This window comes from Chiloscyllium plagiosum, unplaced genomic scaffold, assembly GCF_037043375.1.
Source record: "Chiloscyllium plagiosum isolate Xiang-an unplaced genomic scaffold, Cpla_swu_hap1 HiC_scaffold_10, whole genome shotgun sequence".
Classification (NCBI taxonomy): domain Eukaryota; kingdom Metazoa; phylum Chordata; class Chondrichthyes; order Orectolobiformes; family Hemiscylliidae; genus Chiloscyllium; species Chiloscyllium plagiosum.
The window spans coordinates 100,127,988-100,149,770 of record NW_028270148.1 but is presented as its reverse complement, the minus strand read 5'-3'; the positions used below and the strand labels follow the sequence as shown (position 1 = coordinate 100,149,770).

General features: G+C 46.4%; 1 protein-coding gene across 15 annotated transcripts in view; it reads left to right on the top strand.

Moving 5' to 3' along the window:
• Window positions 1-21,783, top strand: part of syne1b (spectrin repeat containing, nuclear envelope 1b) — a 629,476-nt gene that overhangs the window by 454,601 nt on the left and 153,092 nt on the right. For all 15 annotated transcript variants that reach the window (XM_087991586.1, XM_087991587.1, XM_087991592.1 and 12 more), the window contains 6 exons: window positions 2,819-3,015; window positions 7,109-7,241; window positions 10,058-10,240; window positions 12,235-12,384; window positions 18,418-18,594; window positions 20,559-20,714. In XM_087991586.1, coding sequence (XP_087847712.1) covers window positions 2,819-3,015; window positions 7,109-7,241; window positions 10,058-10,240; window positions 12,235-12,384; window positions 18,418-18,594; window positions 20,559-20,714 — 996 coding nt within the window. The remainder of the gene's footprint in view (window positions 1-2,818; window positions 3,016-7,108; window positions 7,242-10,057; window positions 10,241-12,234; window positions 12,385-18,417; window positions 18,595-20,558; window positions 20,715-21,783) is intronic.

Here is a 21,783-nt window from a genome sequence, read left to right as displayed (position 1 = left end):
TACAGACAGGATAGATCGAGTCAATCCTTAGAAGAGTATAAAGAAAGTAGGAGTATACTTAAGAGGGAAATCAGGAGGGCAAATCGGGGACATGAGATAGCTTTGGCAAATAGAATTAAGGAGAATCCAAAGGGTTTTTATAAATATATTAAGGACAAAAGGGTAACTATGGAGAGAATAGGGCCCCTTAAAGATCAGCAAGGCGGCCTTTGTGTGGAGCCACAGAAAATCGAGGAGATACTAAATGAATATTTTGCATCAGTATTTACTGTGGAAAAGGATATGGAAGATATAGACTGTAGGGAAATAGATGGTGACATCTTGCAAAATGTCCAGATTACAGAGGAGGAAGGGCTAGATGTCTTGAAACGGGTAAAGGTGGATAAATCCCCAGGACCTGATCAGGTGTACCCGAGAACTCTGTGGGAAGCTAGAGAAGTGATTGCTGGGCCTCTTGCTGAGATATTTGTATCATCGATAGTCACAGGTGAGGTGCCAGAAGACTGGAGGTTGGCAAAAGTGGTGCCACTGTTTAAGAAGGGCGGTAAAGACAAGCCAGGGAACTATAGACCAGTGAGCCTGACCTCGGTGGTGGGCAAGTTGTTGGAGGGAATCCTGAGGGACAGGATGTACATGTATTTGGAAAGGCAAGGACTGATTAGGGATAGTCAACATGGCTTTGTACCAGCCTCCACCACATCCTCTGCCAGCTCATTCCATACACGTACCACCCTCTGCGTGAAAAAAGTTGCTCCTTAGGTCTCTTTTATATCTTTCCCCTCTCACCCTAAACCTATGCCCTCTAGTTCTGGACTCCCTGACCCCAGGGAAAACACTTTGCCTATTTACCCTATCCATGTCCCTCATAATTTTGTAAACCTCTATAAGGTCACCCCTCAGCCTCTGATGCTCTCCCTATAGCTCAAATCCTCCAACCCTCGCAACAACTCCCACAGTCCAAAGATGTGCAGGTTAGGTGAATTGGCCACAATAAATTGCCCGTGGTGTTCAGGGATGTGTGGATTAGGTGCGTTAGTTAATGGTAATGTAGAGCAATAGGGGAATGGGTCTGGGTGGGTTACTGTTCGGAGGGTCACGGTGGACTTTTTGAGCTGAAGGGCCTGTTTCCACACTGTAGGGATTCTGTGATAAGTTTTCTTGTTCTTGAAACTCAGATCATGGCAATGGTGGAAAAGCTTTTCACTGTATTTTACGGCTTTTCTCACTGTAAAATAATAATATTTTACGATATTATGTTATACAATGACAATAAAAGTAATTCATTTGTAGAAAATAGCTGCTACAGGAGTAGGCCATTCAGCCCTTTAAGCCTGCTACAGCATTCATGGCTGGTCCTCCATCAGTGTACCCTGTTCCCACTTTATCCCTGTACCCTTTTGATCCTTCTTGCCCTAAGAGCCATATCTAACTCATTCATATAAACATTCAGTATTTTGGATTCAACTGCTTTCTGTGGCAGAGAATTCCACAGGCTCTGGATGAAGAAATTCCTCTTCAGCTCAGTCCTAAATGACCTACCCTGTGTCTTAAAACTGTGACCCTTGACTCTGGACATTCTGATCGTCGGGAACGTCCTTCCTGCATTTACCTTGTCTAATCCTGTTCAAATTCTAGAGGTTTCTATGAGATTCCCCCGTCTTTCTTCAAAGCTCTAGTGAGTACGGTCCTAACCAAATCCTAACCCTCTTCACGTGTCAGCCCTGCCTTCCTAGGAATTAGTTGCCAAACCAGTTGGTAAACCATTGGGCTGCTCCCTCCATAACTAGAATACCCTTCCTTGAAATATGACAAACGCGCATTCACCAAATCATTGTGTCCTTCCTGATCTGCTTGTGACAATTCCTGGCCTGAACAGAGGCCAGGCTGAAGATGTAAACCATGATTTTTGATGCTTGATTCACATTCTCTCCCAATGATTCCTTAAAGTTTGTTTCCCCGTTTACAAATATAGACAATCTAAATCGTCCCACGTGAGTCTGGCACAATATGATGACGACAAGCTTCAGGAAGCCCTTTTGAACACATTTGCACATCACACGCGCTCCTTAAAAGGTCAGCTCACCAGAATTGAGTTTCCCTTCCCAATCAAAGTCTAGACAATTGGGCAGTCCGTGCATTCAGAGTCACAGTTGTGGGTGAAAATGGTGTGCAGCAGGTAAGGTAGGCCGCGATTACGGGGCAGATAGCCGCTGCTTTCTTGTGATGGGTTTGCGTTTGCCTGCGCTATGTAACAATTGAGATCGTGTGGTCAAAGTTCCACATGACGCAGAGGATGACAGAGGGAGGGAGGCTGGACTGTATTGGCCGCAGCTCAAAGTGGACGTCTGTCTGAGGAAAGGAGGCAGAGGCTGCCTGAGGGAGGGGTGAAAGGACCCAGAAGATGTAGCTGCAGGTGTCCAGGGTGATGCTGCATGTTTGCAGGGACTGAATACCTGGACCAGCTGATATAGCACTACAATCTTTCAGCTGAAAGGTAATGATGGCCCTCAGTGTTGGTCCTGCTCCTTGTGTGTGTGTATGGTGTTGAGCTGAGAACCGCAGAATGGCGTGAGAGGAAAATGTCCCTTTCCGTTCACCCCACCCCACCCCCACTAACATCCGCTTCCTGCTGAACTTGTACTTGCAACTTGCGTTTCAGAAGACCAGGTAATAATTGTGGAGGCTGCCTCTGGATAAAGTGGGGTACAGTATGGAGGAGCACTTTACCAAACTCCTGGGCAGGCTGCTCTTTGGAGGGCCACTATAGACTCGATGGGCTAAATGGCCTCTATCTGATTTGATGTTCTGTCCATTTCAGAGGTTAAAGGCCAGCTTGACTGAACATCAGCCACAGTTGTACCAAGTGCTGGAAGATGGGAGGAAGCTCCTGATGTCTGTCAGTTGTGCAGAACTGGAGGCTCAGGTAGCCCAGCTCGGGGAGCACTGGCTGTCCAGTACCACCAGAGTGAGCAGGGAGTTACATCGCCTCGAAACTGTCCTGAAACACTGGAACAGGTAAAAGGGAGAACTTTGTCAGTGGGTCTGAACTGTGGGCTGCAGTTTCCGAAATCCAACCTGTCAGGTTTTCCAGTCTGGTCTTTCACTTTAGGGTCTCATCACACATTCTGCAGTTGAAGTGTTCGGGATGCTGCACAGCAAGATCCCACGTGCACAGAAGTGATAACGACCAGATTGGGCGATGTCAGTTGAAGGATAGATCCTCCCCTGACCATCCTCGTAACAGTGCCACTGAATCCTGCGCAGATCTACTTGAATGCTCAGGCGACACCTCGGTTTTAACGTTCCATCGGGAACACGAGACCTTCTGCCTGCATGGTGTGCTTAAGCATCGGAGATGAAGCTTAGAGCTCGTTACTGCTGCGTTTCACCGAGACTGATTCAGACCAATAAGCTCTGAGCACCAAAAGTAACGTTTGTGCTTCTGCTTACCCTCACCTGTATTGTCAGGTGAATCCTCAGCACCTCCCATTTCTTGGGCAAGATTCCATCTGGTAAATTGCTGCCACCATGCTCTTTCCCTGGTATGGATGTACTGGCTTCCTCTGGCAGCACATTCCATACATGCACCACCCTCTGTGTGAAAAAGTAGCCTCTTAGGTCCCTTTTATATCTTTCCCCTCTCACCCTACGCCTATGCCCTCTAGTTCTGGACTCCCCGACCCCAGGGAGAAGACCTTGCCTATTATACCCTATCCGTGCCCCTCATGATTTTATAAACCTCTATAAAGTCACCCCTCAGCCTCCGACTCTGCAGGGAAAACAGCCCCGCCCTGGTCAGCCTCTCTCGATAGCCCAAATCCTCCAACCCTGGCAACATCCTTGTAAATCTTTTCTGAACCCTTTCAAGTTTCACAACATCCTGGAGACCAGAATTAGTTAGGGTCTGCAGTGCTCTGCCTGGATGTGTGATGGAGGATGGTTCAATTGAGGCATTGAGGAGAGAATTGGGTGATTATTTGGATAGGAATAATGTACATGAAAAGGGGGGAGGGGTCAGTTTAGCTCAGTTGGCTGGACAGTTGGTTTGCGAAGCACTGTGATGCCAACAGCGTGGCTTCAATTCCCATCACTGGCTGAGTTTGCCATGAAGGACCCACCTTCTCAACCTCTCCCTTTGTCTGAGGTGAAATCACCATCAGTCATCACTCTAATGAGAGAGCAGCTGTATAGTCTGGCAAGACTATGGTGACTTGACTTGAATGTGCAAGAGAATGGGGCAGGGGAGAAAAGCGGGAGATTGGAAGCAGGCAGTGATGTTCATTGAGCGAGCTGCTGCAGGCACTGTGGGCTGAATGGCCACTCTTTGCACCTTAACACTCCTGTGATCGTTGCAGAGGCTATGAAGGAGACCCAGATGGTGTGTCTCAATCCTTTGAGATCTTAAGCGTTCCCCCACCAACCAGCTCCTTATACAACAGTCTCCATGCAGGGTTGGCTCAGGAGTGGCTGAACAGTGTCACGTACAGCGGTCACTTTTCAGATGTGAATTTGGAGCGTGAAGCCCACAGACTATTTGGCTGCAGAGGCATCGCAGCAGCTACTGATCCTGTCCTCAACTTAAAATACCCAAGGTCAAGCTTACTTTCCAGAAGGGATGACTAGAGAGTGAGCAAGAACACCCTGGCTCACTGAGGCTAATTAACAGCCCCAATGCCACAGAGACTAGGGTTTACTGTCATAGCACCTATCCCATGAGGGCTCTGTTACCTTTTACCAACTGCTTGATAAAGGGTGATGGAAAGGGCTCTTCCTGAAGAGACAGTCAGATCTCAGAAGATCTGGACTGGTTCAGAGGTGATTTATATCATTTAATGGAAAGAGTCGATAACTGGTGGCAATGGCAAATGATAGTTTCACTTGTTCGTTCATTAAACTGGCCTTTAAAACTAGGGTGTGTGTGTGTGTGCTTGTGTGTGTGTGTGTTGTGTGTGTGTTTGTGTATTAGAGAGACTGTGTGTGTGAGAGAGAGTGTGTCTGTGTGTGTGAGAGAGTGTGTGTGTATGAGAGAGAGTGTGTCTGTGTGTGTGAGAGAGTGTGTGTGTGTCTTTCTTTCATTTCCATCGTTGTCAGGTCTCACACAGGTCAGCTGATGACCGCTTTTACTCTTAAGCCGTTCATTTTGATGTAAATTGTATCTGACTGGTTATTCGCTCTTTTTAAATGGGGCTTTATGAATTCAGAATCTGCTCCTTTTACATGGTGGGAATCTAGTCTATTTTTTAGCCTGTTTACCGCTGTGTTATCCACAACATTTTACATTGTTCAGTCACTTCCTGTTAAGTTTGTTACATGGTGATTTAAAAGTAGTTTTATTGTATATGGAATGTTTTTGTTTGTTTTTTGCTATTAACTCCATTCCAATATGAAATACTAATGGGAGTGAGATGAGCCGTTCTCTGTAAATAGATGGTTGTGCTGTCACTGTCTTTGAATCAAGTAGGGCTTTGGGTGTGGGGCACATTAATTTGGAGTATTCATAGCCTTGAGGTCAAGAGTTGAAATCTTAGCTGAGGCAATGACCAGATTAAATTCATTAAAACTGATCATTGCGACTAGCATCAGGAAAATGATCATCAAACAACTGAATTGTAAAAATCCACAACTGGGTTTACGAATGTCCTCCCGGGAAAGGGGGCTGGGGTGGAACGGATTATTCGAACCGACTCCATATGCTTTACTCCAGGTTCACTTTAAATGGTTGACTGAAGCCACTGGTTGTCAGGGCAACGAGAGTGGATGCCCAATTATCCCCTTGCTAGTATCACCCGGAGCATAAGGAAGAGACCACGGCCTACATTTCCCGAATACGAGTCAGCATTAAGAGGCTGTGAGAAAACTCTAACTCTGAAGAAATTTGTCAGGGTGGAGGAAATTCTAGACTCACAAGGTCTGAGCAGAGCAGAGATCTTGAAAGATTCTGAGGCTGGAGGTATTGGTAAAGATCATGAGAAACAGGAGGCCAACCACACAACAACCCCCCTCGGGCCTGTGCTGCTATTCAGTAAGGTTCTGTCTGATCTACCTCTGTGTACTCCCCTGTCCATACCCAATGTCCCTTGATACCCTTAGTGACTAAAACTCTATTGATCTAGATCTTAAACATGCTCAACAACTGAACATCCACAGCACTTTGGGGTTAAGGTATTCCAAAGATTTACATTCCTTTTATGAAGAAATTTCTCCTCATCTCAGTCCGAAATGGTTATTGTCTTATTCTGAGGCTCTGAGCCCAAGTTCTAGATTTGTCAGTCTGAGAAACAGCTTCTGAGCACCCAACCTGTGTAAGCCTTGAAGAATGTTATCTTGAGGGGACAGGCCTCAGAGGGATTAGAACACCCAGTTGAGAGTGCTGAACTCTAGATGTAGCCGGAATAAGAACCAGCATAGCACGGTGAGGGTGACAGTGAATAGGAGTTCGTGAAAGCCCAACACAAGAAATGTGGAAGTCAGTAACCCTGCTTTTGTACCCTCCCAAGTTCTCCACACCTAGTGTCTGGGATCATCCCTGCCCAACCCCCTCAACTGGCATGCCATGAACCCAACTTGATTTCCACACCATGAACCTCCTCAAGATATCCCCATCCCGCGGGGTAGTTTTGATGTGGGCAGCCAACCATGAGTTCAGGCCCGAGAGACTCGCTGCCGTGAGAGGTCAGAGGTCAGCAACCTGTATCACTAAGGATGGGTGTTCGGTTACTGGCGCAGGTAGCCTGCTCACCTTTTGATGGGTTTGTGTCATCCTGGTAACTGGCTGCCATGCTGCGTGAGAACGGTAGGCCCTCACGGAGGGAGCAGAGACCTTGGGCAGTCAGCAGATTGGGAGCTCGGATTTAGCTCTTGCTCATACTTAGAGATGATACATAGTTTGTCTAGGAAGTGATAACAGTGTGGGACTCCAATCAGAGCGCAGAGCTCCATCAGGATCCAAACATAAGTAAACCCCGTTCTTCCCCTCCTCCTTAGATTTGGCTGTACGTTTCACTTCCACATTGTTTTGAATCTTCTGTGGTTTTCTCCACGTGTCTGGGCTGTCGACACCTTGTTTCTCTTCAGTTAACTCTTGCTCATTCCTTTGCTTCCTGCGAAGGTACCAGGTTGAGTACACTGAGCTGAATCAATGGCTCCAGTCTGCAGTGGAGCGCCTGGAATTTTGGAAGCTGCAGTCAGTGACCCTTCCACAGGAGCTCGACGCCATCAGGGACCACCTTAGCTCGTTTCTGGTGAGTGTCTACCGCTTCACATCCTGACATTTGCCACCTTGGCAGGCGATAACGTAATGTCTGCTGGTTCAAGCACGACGTGAGACCTTAGTGAAACCTCCAGAGGCTGCTGCGGGTTAGGATGTGGTGCCTGCAGAGCATTTGTTTCTGCTGCTCAAGCCCTCTCTCCAGAGTCATTTAAGGATGAGCGGTAACTGACACCCACGTCTCAAACTTTACATTTTGTTGGGGGGGAGAGAAAGGGTGAGCAGGGTTGGAAGGGGAGGAGATAAGAAAGATCTCCTTGAGCGTTGGTCTGCATGAGTTGCTGCATTCAGCCGTTGTTGAAGCAGAATCGAGACATTGGAAATCGGATAGTTGTTTGTGAGAAAATGGGATTAGACTGGGAATGCCCTGGGATAGCCTGCATGGATAGAGGTGTTGCCATTGTGTCATCACCTCCCCTGTGCCGCAGGTGCCATTTCCTTGCCGGGCTTGTTCATACTGGAAACAGCATGAGCCACCCAGCCGATAAGAAGGGGAGCTGTCCCTTTCAGTGGTGGGGGATGTGGAGTTTACGAGGTTGTCACCCAGACATTAAGAACATTGGCCAATATAATGTGAGGTTTTATGTGTGGTTGGGGTGGCACGGTGGCTCAGTGGTTCGCACTGTTGCCCCAGCACCCAGGTTCGATTCCCGCCTTGGGCGACTGTGTGTGTAGAGTTTGCACATTCTCTCCGTGTCTGCGTGGGTTTCCTCCAGTTGCTCCGGTTTCCTCCCACAGTCCAAAGACGTGCAGGTCAGGTGAATTGGCCATGCTAAATTGCCCATATGTTAGGTGCATTAGTCAGGGGTAAATATAGGATAGGGGAATGGCTCTGGGTGGGTTACTGTTTGGAGGGTCAGTGTAGACTTGTTGGGCCGAAGGGCCTGTTTGCACACTGTCGGGAATCTAATCTTGATTCATGCTGACCTATAAACATTGGGACAAAATATTAGCAGGATTTTGCTTTCCTTAAAATCTGAATTATCCCATGTAAATCATACATCAAGACATTCCTAAACTTACTTGTGGCCTTGAATCTCCTGCAGATAGGATTACTGTTTGAATTACCGCTGGATATTGTGAGGTATAGCTAGCAGCTGGCCTATTAACACACAGGACAGTTCTGATTGCTGCAGAGAGCTGAGATTGTAAGTTTTCTTTACCCCCCTGCCCGCAGAAGTGATCTCCTTGTCTGATCAATACTATCTACACTTCCCGTGCAGTCTCCCTCCAGTAGCGTAAAAAGCAAAGGTTGCATTTGTATAGCGATGGAAATGTGTTGCTGGAGAAGCGCAGCAGGTCAGGCAGCATCTAGGGAACAGGAGAATCGACGTTTCGGGCATTAGCCCTTCCTGAAGAAGGGCTAATGCCCGAAACGTCGATTCTCCTGTTCCCTAGATGCTGCCTGACCTGCTGCGCTTCTCCAGCAACACATTTCCATCTCTGATCTCCAGCATCTGCAGACCTCATTTTCTCTGCATTTGTATAGCGCCATTCACAACCACTGGACGTCTCGAAGCATTTTACTTAATGCAGTACCGTTGAAATGTAGCCACTGTTGGAATGTAGGGAACACAGCAGCTAATTTGCGTCCAGTCTGCTAATGACCAGATAATCTGTTTCAAGATATGGCTGGTAGGTAAATATTGGCAGCAGAGGTAGGGCCCCTGTGCTGCTTCACAATGGCATCATGGGGTATTTAGTGTCCACCTGAGAGTGTAGCTAGGCCTTCAATATCATATCTTCCTTGAACGACTGTGTCTCTGCTAGTGTGGCTGTCCACTAGCGCTGGAAGGTCAGCCTGGATTGTTAACACTCAGAGCTTTGAGTGGCTTCAAAAGGCAAAATCTGCTGCACTACAGGGACAGTGTGAATTAGCAGGAAGCCCTTCCCAAAGAGCTGGAGCAACACAACACAGGGGAGGCGGTGGCACAATGGGAATGTTACTCAACCAATCATCCCAGGGTCATGTGCTGGGGACATGGGTTTGAATCCCACCCTGGTGAAACTTGGATTCAATTTAAAAGAGAAAGAAACTGGAATTAAATTGAAACAATGAACTGCAAGATGCCGGAAATGTGGAGCAAAAGCAGACGTTGCTGGAGAAGCTCAGCAGGTCTGACAGATGAGTTGAGTTGAATTGAATTTATTGCCGCGTGCACTGAGGCACAGTGAAAAGCTTTGTCATCCACGCTGTCATCCAGTGTTTCACAGTGTCAAAAGCTTTGTCGAGCTCTGAGACTCGAAACGTTCACTCTGCTTTTTCCCGCAGATGCTGCCAGACCTGCTGAGCTTCCCCAGCAGCTGCTGTTTTTAAAGCCGGCTTATCCAAACTACGATCGATTGTTATCAAAGCCCATCCAGTTTGCAACTTCTAAAACAAAGATGCAGGAGTTCTGATGGAGAAACTCAGCAGGTCTGGCAGCATCTGTAGAGAGAAAAACAGAGTTAATGTTCCGAGTCCACTCTCCCTTCTTCAGAGCTAACTCTGCCGTCCTTAGCTGGTCTGGCCTCTGTGTGACTCCAGGCCCACAGTAATGTGGTTGACTCTTAGATTCCCCCAATGGGATGAGTCATAAATATTGGCCTAGCATTTAACAAATAAGAAAAAAGCAATATGCCAAATGACATCCTTTTGTGCTGCATGATTCTAATCTAATGCATGTTTTAAACAGGCTTTGTTTTCCCATTTAATTATTGCACATGACTAGTGCTTTTAATAATGGACTGGTTTAGCAGCAGTGCATGAGCAGTTTTGCAAATCGTCTACTGACTCGGTTCCTTTCCCAGGAATTTTCCAAGGAGGTCGACACCAAGTCCTCCCTCAAATCCTCGGTGCTGAGTCGGGGAAATCAGCTCCTGCGGCTCAAGAAGGTGGACACAGCTTCCTTGCGATCTGGGCTGGCCCAGACGGACGGACAGTGGACAGAGCTCCTCACTCAAATCCCCCTGGTCCAAGAGAGGCTGCACCAGGTATGGGAGAGATTGATGTGTCACCGAGTAAAGGCGATCCAGTGAGAATCTAATGCGCGTGAAGAATTTGGATATTTGGGGGCTCCCTTTTTCATCATGGGGGAGGGGAGAGAGAGCAAACTTGCGACTTCCTCTCTTGTTCCCTGCGTTCAGAAATGTGCAGGCCCGTAAGGAGATAGTGAGGCACGGCGAATAGTTTTGGGATCGACACTGTAGCACGCGGGGTTAGTTTTCCAGCACGGGAGCTGACACCAATTGAATGGGCTGAGTGGCCACCTTCTGTGCTTCTCCAGTCAGAAGCCTCCACTCCTCTTGAGTGAGGGAGGGGTGAATGCTTGTGAAGTGACCATGAGGCATTGCAGCCAAGCTCAAAGTCATGGGAGTTCTCAGCCAATCTCCCACTTCCACCCTCCCATGCCACAAGATTGAGTATCTGGGTATTGAAGTAGAATCAAGCCACGGAGCCTGTGGGCCTGTCTGAGGAGCTGAGCTGAGCCATCACTCCGGATCTCCATGCAAGAGTGAGGATGGTATTTTGAGAGGAGACATTTGGAACTCAGTGTTGGTTTGATGTCTATGGTCAGTGGTTAGCACTGTTGCCTCATGGACCCAAGTGTTGTGACATGGGGTAAACCCTTCTGCTAATTTGAACCAGACTCACAGAAAAGCTCACTTCGCCTCATAATCTGTTAAAGTATGAGTGACCGAGAACTACAAAAACCCCTGTTTGTAAAGAAAAAAATTAACAATTTATTCTTTAACTCCAAGAAACACAAGAACATTAAACACCAACTATCTACACGGTAATCCTCCTTCGTCTGATCAATTTATCTGCCTCCCCCTCTACGACACTATCTTGATCCAGTAAAGCCCCCCCGATTGAGTTTACAAAAAAAAATCAGGTTTAAAAACCAGCCAGTTGTTGCTTTTCCCTTGGTATCTTTGTTCTTTCCTGGGTCTTTTCTTCGGTCTTCTACTTCACAACTTTTACATGAAAAGGTACCTTTCAGAGAGAGGATCTACAGGCTGTATTTTCATTGGTGCTATTTGCCACTCTCGCTAACTGTTCAAAATGCCCAATTTTATATACCCAAAACATCGGACAGTGGTTAGATGTCATCCAAAATATTAAAATTCGAATTCGACCTGATTTTGGTATCTTGGGGCATAATTTGAACTATTGGCTGAATTCAAATTTGTTGCGTAACATAGCAACGCAGCTCTAGCTATTTGTTTTCACAAGCAAATGTTACCTTTTTAAATTTTTCAGCACACTCTGTGTTCTCTCGGTCCATGCCAACTTCCACACTCTCTTAAAGATACAGTACTCACCTACACCTTCATAACACAAGGACCTGAGATCCACGCTGTAGGGATTGTAGGGATTCTACGATTCTATGTCAGTCCATGGACATAGTTGAAATAGTTTACACAATCACACATAGAGCCACAGAGATGTACAGCACCGAAACAGACCCTTCAGTCTAACTCGTCCAGGCCAACCAAATATCCTAAATTTTTATTTTTCCCATTTGCCAGCACCCGGCCCATATCCCTCCAAACCCTTTCTATTCATATACCCATCCAGATGCCTCTTAAATGTTGCCATTGTACCAGCCTCCACCACTTCCTCTGGCAGCTCATTCCATACACATACCACCCTCTGCGTGAAAAAGTTGCCCCGTAGGTCTCTTTTATATCTTTCCCCTCTCACCCGAAACCTATGCCCTCTAGTTCTGGACTCCCCAACCCCAGGGAAAAGACTTTGCCTGTTTATCCTATCCATGCCCCTCATAATTTTGTAAACCTCTATAAGGTCACCCCTCAGCCTCCGATGCTCCAGGGAAAACAGCCCTAACATCCTTCTGTGAGTTTTACCTTGCTCTGGTTGTAATCCCTATCATAAATTACAATAACAAGCTTGGTGCTCCTGAGTGTCGAGGTACAGGACGGATGCCGACTATGGAAGAAGTTGAAAATCTTTCTCTTCTCAGCTTCAGATGGAGAAATTGCCTTCACGCACAGCCATCAACGAGCTCATGAACTGGATTTCACTTATGGAACAAACCCTTGAAGAGGATGATGAGAGAATTCGAAGTGCTGTGGGTTCACAGATGATAGAACAATACCTCAAGAAGTACAAGGTAAGGAAGAAAGTCTAGGCTAACATTGTCTCGAATAAAGTAGATTCAGGGTTGATTTCATTGAACTTAAAACTGTTAAAGAATAACTGAAAACTAATCGACAGGAACAGGTAGTTAGTAAGGAGATGGAGTGCCAATGATTCCTTTCTACCCAGTATGTTAGAGGCATAACGAGACAATATTCAATATTGGATTTAGTAATTGTGAACGAATGAGAGCAGGAAGGAGAAGTAAAGGTGGAGAGTTTGGGGAATAGTGACCATAATAATATTACAATGCTTTAAGGTGTGATAGAGAAAGGCGTGAGTAATATGAAAACTAACTCAGGAGTTTTCTACAGTAGTTGGTGTTGAGAGGCTGAGAATAGAACTTTGGGGCAACGCGGTGGCTCAGTGGTTAGCACTGCTGCCTTACAGCACCTGGGACCCGGGTTTGATTCCAGCCTTGGGTGACTGTGCAAACTCCACACAGACATTCTCCCCATGTCTGTGTGTATTTCCACCCGGTGCTCCGGTTTCCTCCCACAGTCCAAAGATGCGCAGGTTAGGTGGATTGGTCAGGCTACATAGGGTTGTGCAGGCTGGGTAGGTTAGCAGGGTTACAGTGATAGGTGGGGGGCTGGATCCGGGATGTTTTTTGGAGGGTTGGTGCAGACTCTATTGGCCGAATGGTCTCTCTCTGTGCAATAGGGATTCAGTGATTCTAACTTTGGGAAAACAAAAGGGGATAAACAGCAATATAGAACAACAATGTGAAACATCTAATACAATGTTCAACAGAGTTCAGGAACGTATGTTCCACTGAAAGGAAAGAACGGCTAACTGTTGCTGAGCCTTCATCATTGAATATAGGCATAAGGATGAGGAAAGAGACATTCAGTAAATATATGAATAACTGAAGAGTACATGATCAGAGATGGTGCGAAAAGATTAGTGAAATAAAAAACAATTTAAGTTAAGGTAACAAACAATATAAAACAAGATGATGAAAATATGTGATTGACACATCAATGAAAACTGGAAGGTTGTTACGGTAACCAGACCATTCAGGATGGCAGGTTGTGATGGTAACAGGACCATTCAGGATGGCAGGTTGTGATGGTAACAGGACCATTCAGGATGGCAGGTTGTGATGGTAACCGGACCATTAAGGATGGCAGGTTGTGATGGTAACCAGACCATTAAGGATGGGAGGTTGTGATGGTAACAGGACCATTAAGGATGGCAGGTTGTTACGGTAACCAGACCATTAAGGATGGCAGGTTGTTACGGTAACCAGACCATTAAGGATGGCAGGTTGTGATGGTAACAGGACCATTAAGGATGGCAGGTTGTGATGGTAACCAGACCATTAAGGATGGGAGGTTGTGATGGTAACAGGACCATTAAGGATGGCAGGTTGTGATGGTAACAGGACCATTAAGGATGGGAGGTTGTGATGGTAACCGGACCATTAAGGATGGCAGGTTGTTACGGTAACAGGACCATTAAGGATGGCAGGTTGTTACGGTAACCAGACCATTAAGGATGGCAGGTTGTTACGGTAACCGGACCATTAAGAATAGCAGGTTGTGATGGTAACAGGACCATTAAGGATGGCAGGTTGTTACGCTAACCGGACCATTAAGGATGGCAGGTTGTGATGGTAACAGGACCATTAAGGATGGGAGGTTGTGATGGTAACAGGACCATTAAGGATGGGAGGTTGTGATGGTAACAGGACCATTAAGAATGGCAGGTTGTTACGGTAACCAGACCATTAAGGATGGCAGGTTGTGATGGTAACCGGACCATTAAGGATGGCAGGTTGTTACGGTAACCAGACCATTAAGGATGGGAGGTTGTGACGGTAACCAGACCATTAAGGATGGCAGGTTGTTACGGTAACCAGACCATTAAAGATGGCAGGTTGTGATAGTAACAGGACCATTAAGGATGGCAGGTTGTTACGGTAACCGGACCATTAAGGATGGCAGGTTGTGATGGTAACCAGACCTTAAGGATGGCAGGTTGTTACGGTAACCGGACCATTAAGGATGGCAGGTTGTTACGGTAACCAGACCATTAAGGATGGCAGGTTGTGATGGTAACAGGACCATTAAGGATGGCAGGTTGTTACGGTAACCAGACCATTAAAGATGGCAGGTTGTGATAGTAACAGGACCATGAAGGATGGCAGGTTGTTACGGTAACCGGACCATTAAGGATGGCAGGTTGTGATGGTAACCAGACCATTAAGGATGGCAGGTTGTTACGGTAACCGGACCATTAAGGATGGCAGGTTGTTACGGTAACCAGACCATTAAAGATGGCAGGTTGTGATAGTAACAGGACCATTAAGGATGGCAGGTTGTGATGGTAACAGGACCATTAAGGATGGCAGGTTGTGATGGTAACAGGACCATTAAGGATGGGAGGTTGTTACGCTAACCGGACCATTAAGGATGGCAGGTTGTGATGGTAACAGGACCATTAAGGATGGGAGGTTGTGATGGTAACAGGACCATTAAGGATGGGAGGTTGTGATGGTAACCAGACCATTAAGAATGGCAGGTTGTTACGGTAACCAGACCATTAAGGATGGCAGGTTGTGATGGTAACCGGACCATTAAGGATGGCAGGTTGTTACGGTAACCAGACCATTAAGGATGGGAGGTTGTGACGGTAACCAGACCATTAAGGATGGCAGGTTGTTACGGTAACCAGACCATTAAAGATGGCAGGTTGTGATAGTAACAGGACCATTAAGGATGGCAGGTTGTTACGGTAACCGGACCATTAAGGATGGCAGGTTGTGATGGTAACCAGACCTTAAGGATGGCAGGTTGTTACGGTAACCGGACCATTAAGGATGGCAGGTTGTTACGGTAACCAGACCATTAAGGATGGCAGGTTGTGATGGTAACAGGACCATTAAGGATGGCAGGTTGTTACGGTAACCAGACCATTAAGGATGGCAGGTTGTGATGGTAACAGGACCATTAAGGATGGGAGGTAGTGATGGTAACCGGACCATTAAGGATGGCAGGTTGTGATGGTAACCGGACCATTAAGGATGGCAGGTTGTTACGGTAACCGGACCATTAAGGATGGCAGGTTGTGATGGTAACAGGACCATTAAGGATGGCAGGTTGTTACGGTAACAGGACCATTAAGGATGGCAGGTTGTGATGGTAACCGGACCATTAAGGATGGCAGGTTGTGGTGGTAACCGGACCATTAAAGATGGCAGGTTGTGGTGGTAACCGGACCATTAAGGATGGCAGGTTGTGACGGTAACAGGACCATTAAGGATACAGGTTGTTACGGTAACAGGACCATTAAGGATGGCAGGTTGTGATGGTAACCGGACCATTAAGGATGGCAGGTTGTTACGGTAACCGGACCATTAAGGATGGCAGGTTGTGATGGTAACAGGACCATTAAGGATGGCAGGTTGTGATGGTAACAGGACCATTAAGGATGGCAGGTTGTTACGGTAACCGGACCATTAAGGATGGCAGGTTGTTACGCTAACCGGACCATTAAGGATGGCAGGTTGTGATGGTAACAGGACCATTAAGGATGGCAGGTTGTGATGGTAACAGGACCATTAAGAATGGCAGGTTGTGATGGTAACCAGACCATTAAGGATGGGAGGTTGTGATGGTAACAGGACCATTAAGGATGGCAGGTTGTGATGGTAACAGGACCATTAAGAATGGCAGGTTGTTACGGTAACCGGACCATTAAGGATGGCAGGATTGATACCACAGGTAACCAGAAAGAGATTGCAAAACTATCAAACAATTATATTGCTTTGCTATTTACTTAATGATGATATCAATAATGCAAGTACACTTAAAATAAAAAAAGGTTAATGAATAAACTAAAATGGTCAAAATCTCTGCTCTGCATAGCAACCACATTTATTTTAAGCGAATCAGGGAAGATATAGCTGGTGTTTATTGTTCAGATCTAAAACTTTGTTTAAAACTTGGTGACGTGTCAGCCAATTAGTGGATCGTTGTCACTTGTATTTTTAAGATGTAGAACAGATTGTTACCACAGCTTAACATCAGTGAGATGAAATATTGGAAACACTGCTGAAAGAGAGGTTAGACAGACATCGAGAAATGAGAAACAGTATAATGAGCAGTCAGCGTAGGTTTCAAGCCAACCTTACATAGAATCCTTATAGAGTGGAAACAGGCCCTTCAGCCCAACTAGTCCACACCAACCCTCCGAAGAGTAACCCATTCAGACTCATTCCCCTACCCCATTTTCCTACGTTTACCCCTGACCTTGTTAATTTATTGAAGGTAACAGAGCAGGCAGTGACAATGCGGTTGAGGTAATTTATCCAGATCTTCCAAAGACCTTTGATCAGGTGCTTGGTAATAGACTAATGATTATAGTCAAGAGCTGGTGACAAGATACAGGTCAGCCATATTGTCACTGAGAAGAGGAATTAGCTGAAAGATTTTGTATGTTTCTGAGAAGTAGAACTTAAAAAAAGAGCCTGCATTTACATAACGCCCATTAGTTTTTTTTTGATTAGATTAGAATTCCTACAATATGGAAACAGGCCTTTTGGCCCAACAAGTCCACACCAACCATCCGAACCACCCAGACCCTTCCCCTACCCTATATTTAGCCCTGACTAATGCACCTAACACTATTTCTTCAAATATTTCCATAAGTAACCAGTCATGTGCTTTGAGTTAATGCCAATGTTATTTGGTGGAGAAATGGGCACCCCATTTTCACATAGCAAGGTTCCACCTTTGGCAGTGTCGCAACGGGTTGAGTAATCTGTTTGCATCAAGCTGAAGGATACATTTCGGCTCAGGTAACAGGGTGAGCTTCCCTGCTTTACTTTGAATAGTGTGATGGGCTCCTTCATTCCCTCTGCTGAGGGCTGGATGGAGCCTCAGTGCAGTGTGAAGTGCATGACAGCACCTCAGACATGCGAGTACTCCTCAGTACTCCACTGGAGAGTCGGGCCGAGGCTGGGGTCCCTTGGAACGGACCCTTGGAACACTTCAGCAGCTGTTTCTGCTTTTGATCATTCTGCATGACAGTGCTCCTGTGAAGCATTGCACTGCAGTAAAGGTGCATTGCAAAATGCACAACACTGTGCAATTCCTGGTGAGCTCCCTAAAGCAGACCTAACTCTAACATGTCTTATAAATGTTCTATACTGAAATTCTAAATGTGTAAAAGTTACTACCTGTACACCTCTGTTTGATCCTTGCTCACTATGATCTGCCTGTACTGCTCACAGACAAAGCTTTTCACTGTGCACTTGACAGTAAAATTAATCAATCAATGTGGGGGCGCGGGTGGTGAATGTTTGATTTTGCCCACGTGTCGGTGTGCTATTGGAACATCAGTCCTTCCTGCGTAGCAATAAAGCAACACGAGGTCAGCTTAGCTCCAAGTTTGTGACCTCGGGTGCACGGTGAGGCAGAGGGACTGAGCAGAGGTCACACGTCTGGGGAAGAGAGTTGATTCTGGGCATGATGTCCCTTCCTTGTGAGCTGCCACTTGAGGAAGGTTGAATTGGAAGCTGGTGGGTTGCTGGTGACCCACGAGCTGAGAAGAATAGGGAAGACTGGGCAGGTGGAATAGAGATGGAGTCCGTTGCCAATCTGATCAGAAATTTAATTTGCAGTTGCTCCACACCCTAAGCCTCACTTTTGCCTGATTCAGTACCTGAAGACCTCTCCATGCATTGGCCTCTATTGACACCAGCTTGTGGGATTGTTCTTCTTTTAGAACTCCCACAGTGTGGAAGGAGACCATTTGTCCACACCGACCCTCTGAAGAGCATCCCACCCAAACCCCGTAATCCTGCACTTCCTAATGGCTCATCCACCTAGTCTGCACATCCCTGGACACTATGGGGCAATTGAGCATAGCCAGTCCACCTACCCTGCACATCTTTGGACTGTGGGAGGGAACCGGTGCAGACCCACACGCATAGGGAGAGAACGTGCAAACTCCACACAGACAGTCACCCAAGTTATGCTAATGTATTCGTCCTTCACAGGCTTTCAAGATTGACCTGGCATGTAAGCAGCTGACGGTGGACTTTGTGAACCAGTCAGTACTGCAGATCAGTAGCCATGACGTGGAGAGTAAGCGCAGTGACAAAACTGATTTCGCTGAGCGCCTTGGAATAATGAACAGGAGGTGGCAACTGCTGCAAGGACACATTACTGAGCAGGTAACGGAGAGGTTTTCACACACTGCCCCTGAACTGGTTTCCACCTCCATGGAGAGACTCCCAGAGCACCTTGCCTTTTTATTGCCCTGGTTTTCGTGGTTCATTATTTGCCATGGGTGATCACGCTGCTGTCGGGGAGGCTGTCCAAGTGACCATTCCTGATCCTTCAGGGTTCGTCAGCGTGGGGCTTGTTCTGTGGACTTGTTGGTCTTCTCCTGTTCCCTGTTTTAGGGGGCGAAAAAAACCAACTGGATGTTTCAACCTCACCAATGAGAACAAATGATTTCACTATGTGGACATTATCAGAGGCATCTCATGTGGCTGTGACACCAAACTCCTCCCGAAGGTATTTGCTGGTGCTACTTTGACTTGGTGGCACAGTAACTAATGTGGATGGCAGCAGATTGTGACAGAGACTTTGATGGATAAGGTGAGGTTGGTAAATAGTGGCAAATTTGGTTTGCTGTGGGAATCTGCTTCCGACCTGAAAGTTTGATGAGATTAACTTCCAAACGGTGAGCAGCTGGGAACTGTGAAGAAGCAGACGGGTTTAGGTGTCTAGGCACGGGAATTGTGAAAGGCTGATGCATAGGTACAAAACATAATTGAAAATGCTAATGGAACATTGTCCGTTACCTGAAGGAGTGGCATTTCGGCCACATTTAGATTACTGCATTCAGTTCTGAGCATCTGAGGAAGGATGGGTGGAACACAACTTCACCTGAATAATAACAGGCTTAAAAATGTGAAACTAAGAGTAACAGAAATAGAAATTGCTGAAAAAAAAAACTCAGCAGGTCTGGCAGCATCTGTGGAGAGAAATCAGAGTTGCCGTTTCGGATCCAGTGACCCTTCCTCAGAAACATTAACCCAGATTTCTCTCTCCAGATGCTGACAGACCTGTGTGTTTTTCCAGCAATTTCTGTTTTTGTTTCTGATTTCCAGCATCTGCAGTTCTACTGTTTTTTTTTAAACTAAGTGGGCAGAAGTGAGGGCCAGAGTTTGCTCAAAATTCATTCACTGAGGCCCTTCATGCATATGCCTTTTTGAGCACTAGAAATTAAAGTTTGATCGCACTGAGGTGTTTGAACTGATAGGGTAGGTAAAGAGAAACCATTTCCTTTTGTGGGGGCATTCAGAAGCAAAGGGAACAACAAGTCCAGCAAGGCACTGAGGAGTTGAGGCCTACAAAGGGTTATGGAAGACTCCAATATGATGTTGCAGCTGGAATAGTGGAAAATTTCAAAAAGGCAATGGATGGATTCATGTTGGGAGTATAGAGGATTATGAAAGCAAAGTGCCAAGATGATGCTGTGGTATGGATTGAGTGAAAAGGCAGATTAGCACCAAAATGGCTGCCTGTCTGTATTCCAATACAGTGATCTCTTCCACTGCTGACTCACATCCAGCACCCGTGAAGGCTCAGAAAGAAGGAACGGGTCACCACTCTGCCCCTCGGGGTCTCGGTGAGTTTGAGACATGGCGCAGGCCTGGGGTGTCCTGAGACTGGCAAGTCCCGCCTCCCCCCAAATCCACCCCATACTCCCAAACAGGACGTTGATTCGCGTTCAGAAAATGGAAATAGCTGGAGAAACTCAGCAGGTCTGGCAGCCTCTGTGGAGAGAAGTCAGAGTCCACGCTTTGAGTCCGGTGACCCCTCCTCAGAAGTGTTCAGTAGAAGGGTCACTGGTCTCAAAATGTGAACTCCTGCGTTCTCTCCACAGATGCTGCATGACCTGCTGAGTTTCTCCAGCAATTCCTGTTCTTGTTTCTGATCTCACAGCTCTTTTCCTTATTTTGGTGGATTTGCATTGTCTGTGGAAATGCTGAACAAAATTCCGCTGTGTCCTGGAAGATACCAGATGTCGATCTGTCCGTTAAGATGGTGGTTGCTAATCTCTCGGTTGAAACATCCAGCTGTACTCTGATAGTTGACCTTTAATCAAGTGCATTTGCTTTGACAGATTGGGTCGTTAGAAACCTCACGAGAATCGTGGGCGGAGTATGAGAATAGTGTCCAATGCTTGAAAGATTGGTTTGAATCTCAGGAGGACCAACTGAAGAAGTGGCACTCAATCAGTGACCTTGCCTCTATCCATTCTGCACTGAAAGATTGCCAGGTATGAATTCGAATGAAAACCTCATTACTTCCTCCCCTCTGTTTTTGAGAATCCTCTCAAGCCAGAGACTAGCAGCCCAGCTTCTCCTTAGCACGCATGTACACCTGGGTAAATCAAGTGAAAGTTTCTGATCTGCTCTGGTTCCACTATTTCTTCTCATATACTCGACCTCTAGTCAGCACTTTGTCGGCCCATTTGAACTGAAGGCAAATCTTGCCCCCAGACTGGTGGGAATTGTGCTGAGGTGTCCTATCTGATGGGATCTGTGATCTCCTCTTGTCAGCTCTCAGGAAACTCTTACAGGCTGCTGCCTTTAGAAGGTGGAAGGCTAAGGAGGGGGTTTAAGATTAAAAGGAGCATCCACATCATTGACAGAGAGACAAGGGGAGTCTGAAACCACACAGTGGGGAGAAAGCAGTCAATAATGAATCCAGCGAGGCGTTCAGGAAGGAGTGTTTTACTGAACGATTCATGAGAATGTAGACGATAGACAGTAGGTGCAGGAGTAGGCCATTTGACCCTTCGACCAGCACCACCATTCATTATGATCATGGCTGATCATCCACAATTAGTATTCTGTTCCTGCCTTATCCCCATAGCCATTGATTCCGCAATCTCTAAGAGCTCTATCCATCTCTTTCTTGAAAGTATCTAGAGACTTGACCTCCACTGCCTTCTGGGGCAGAGCATTCCATATGTCCACCACTCTCTGGGTGAAGAAGTTTCTCCTCAACTCTGTTCCAAATGGCCTACCCTTTACTTTTAAACTGTGTAGATCTTGCTACCACATGGAATGATTAAAGCATGTAACATAGAACAGGACGTGGGGCTCTTCTGGTGCAGTAGTAGTGAGCGTACCTCTGACACAGGAGACCCAGGTTCGAACCTCACCCGTTCCAATGGTGTGTGATAACATCTCTGACTAGGTTGATGAGAAAATATCTTGAATGAGATGTGAGAGCGGAGGGTATGGAGGATGTATAGATGGGGCAGGGTGAAATCAATAATGTGGGAGGGGGTTCGTGCAGCTCATAACTATCAGTCTATCTCTGTGAGGCAAACTTACATA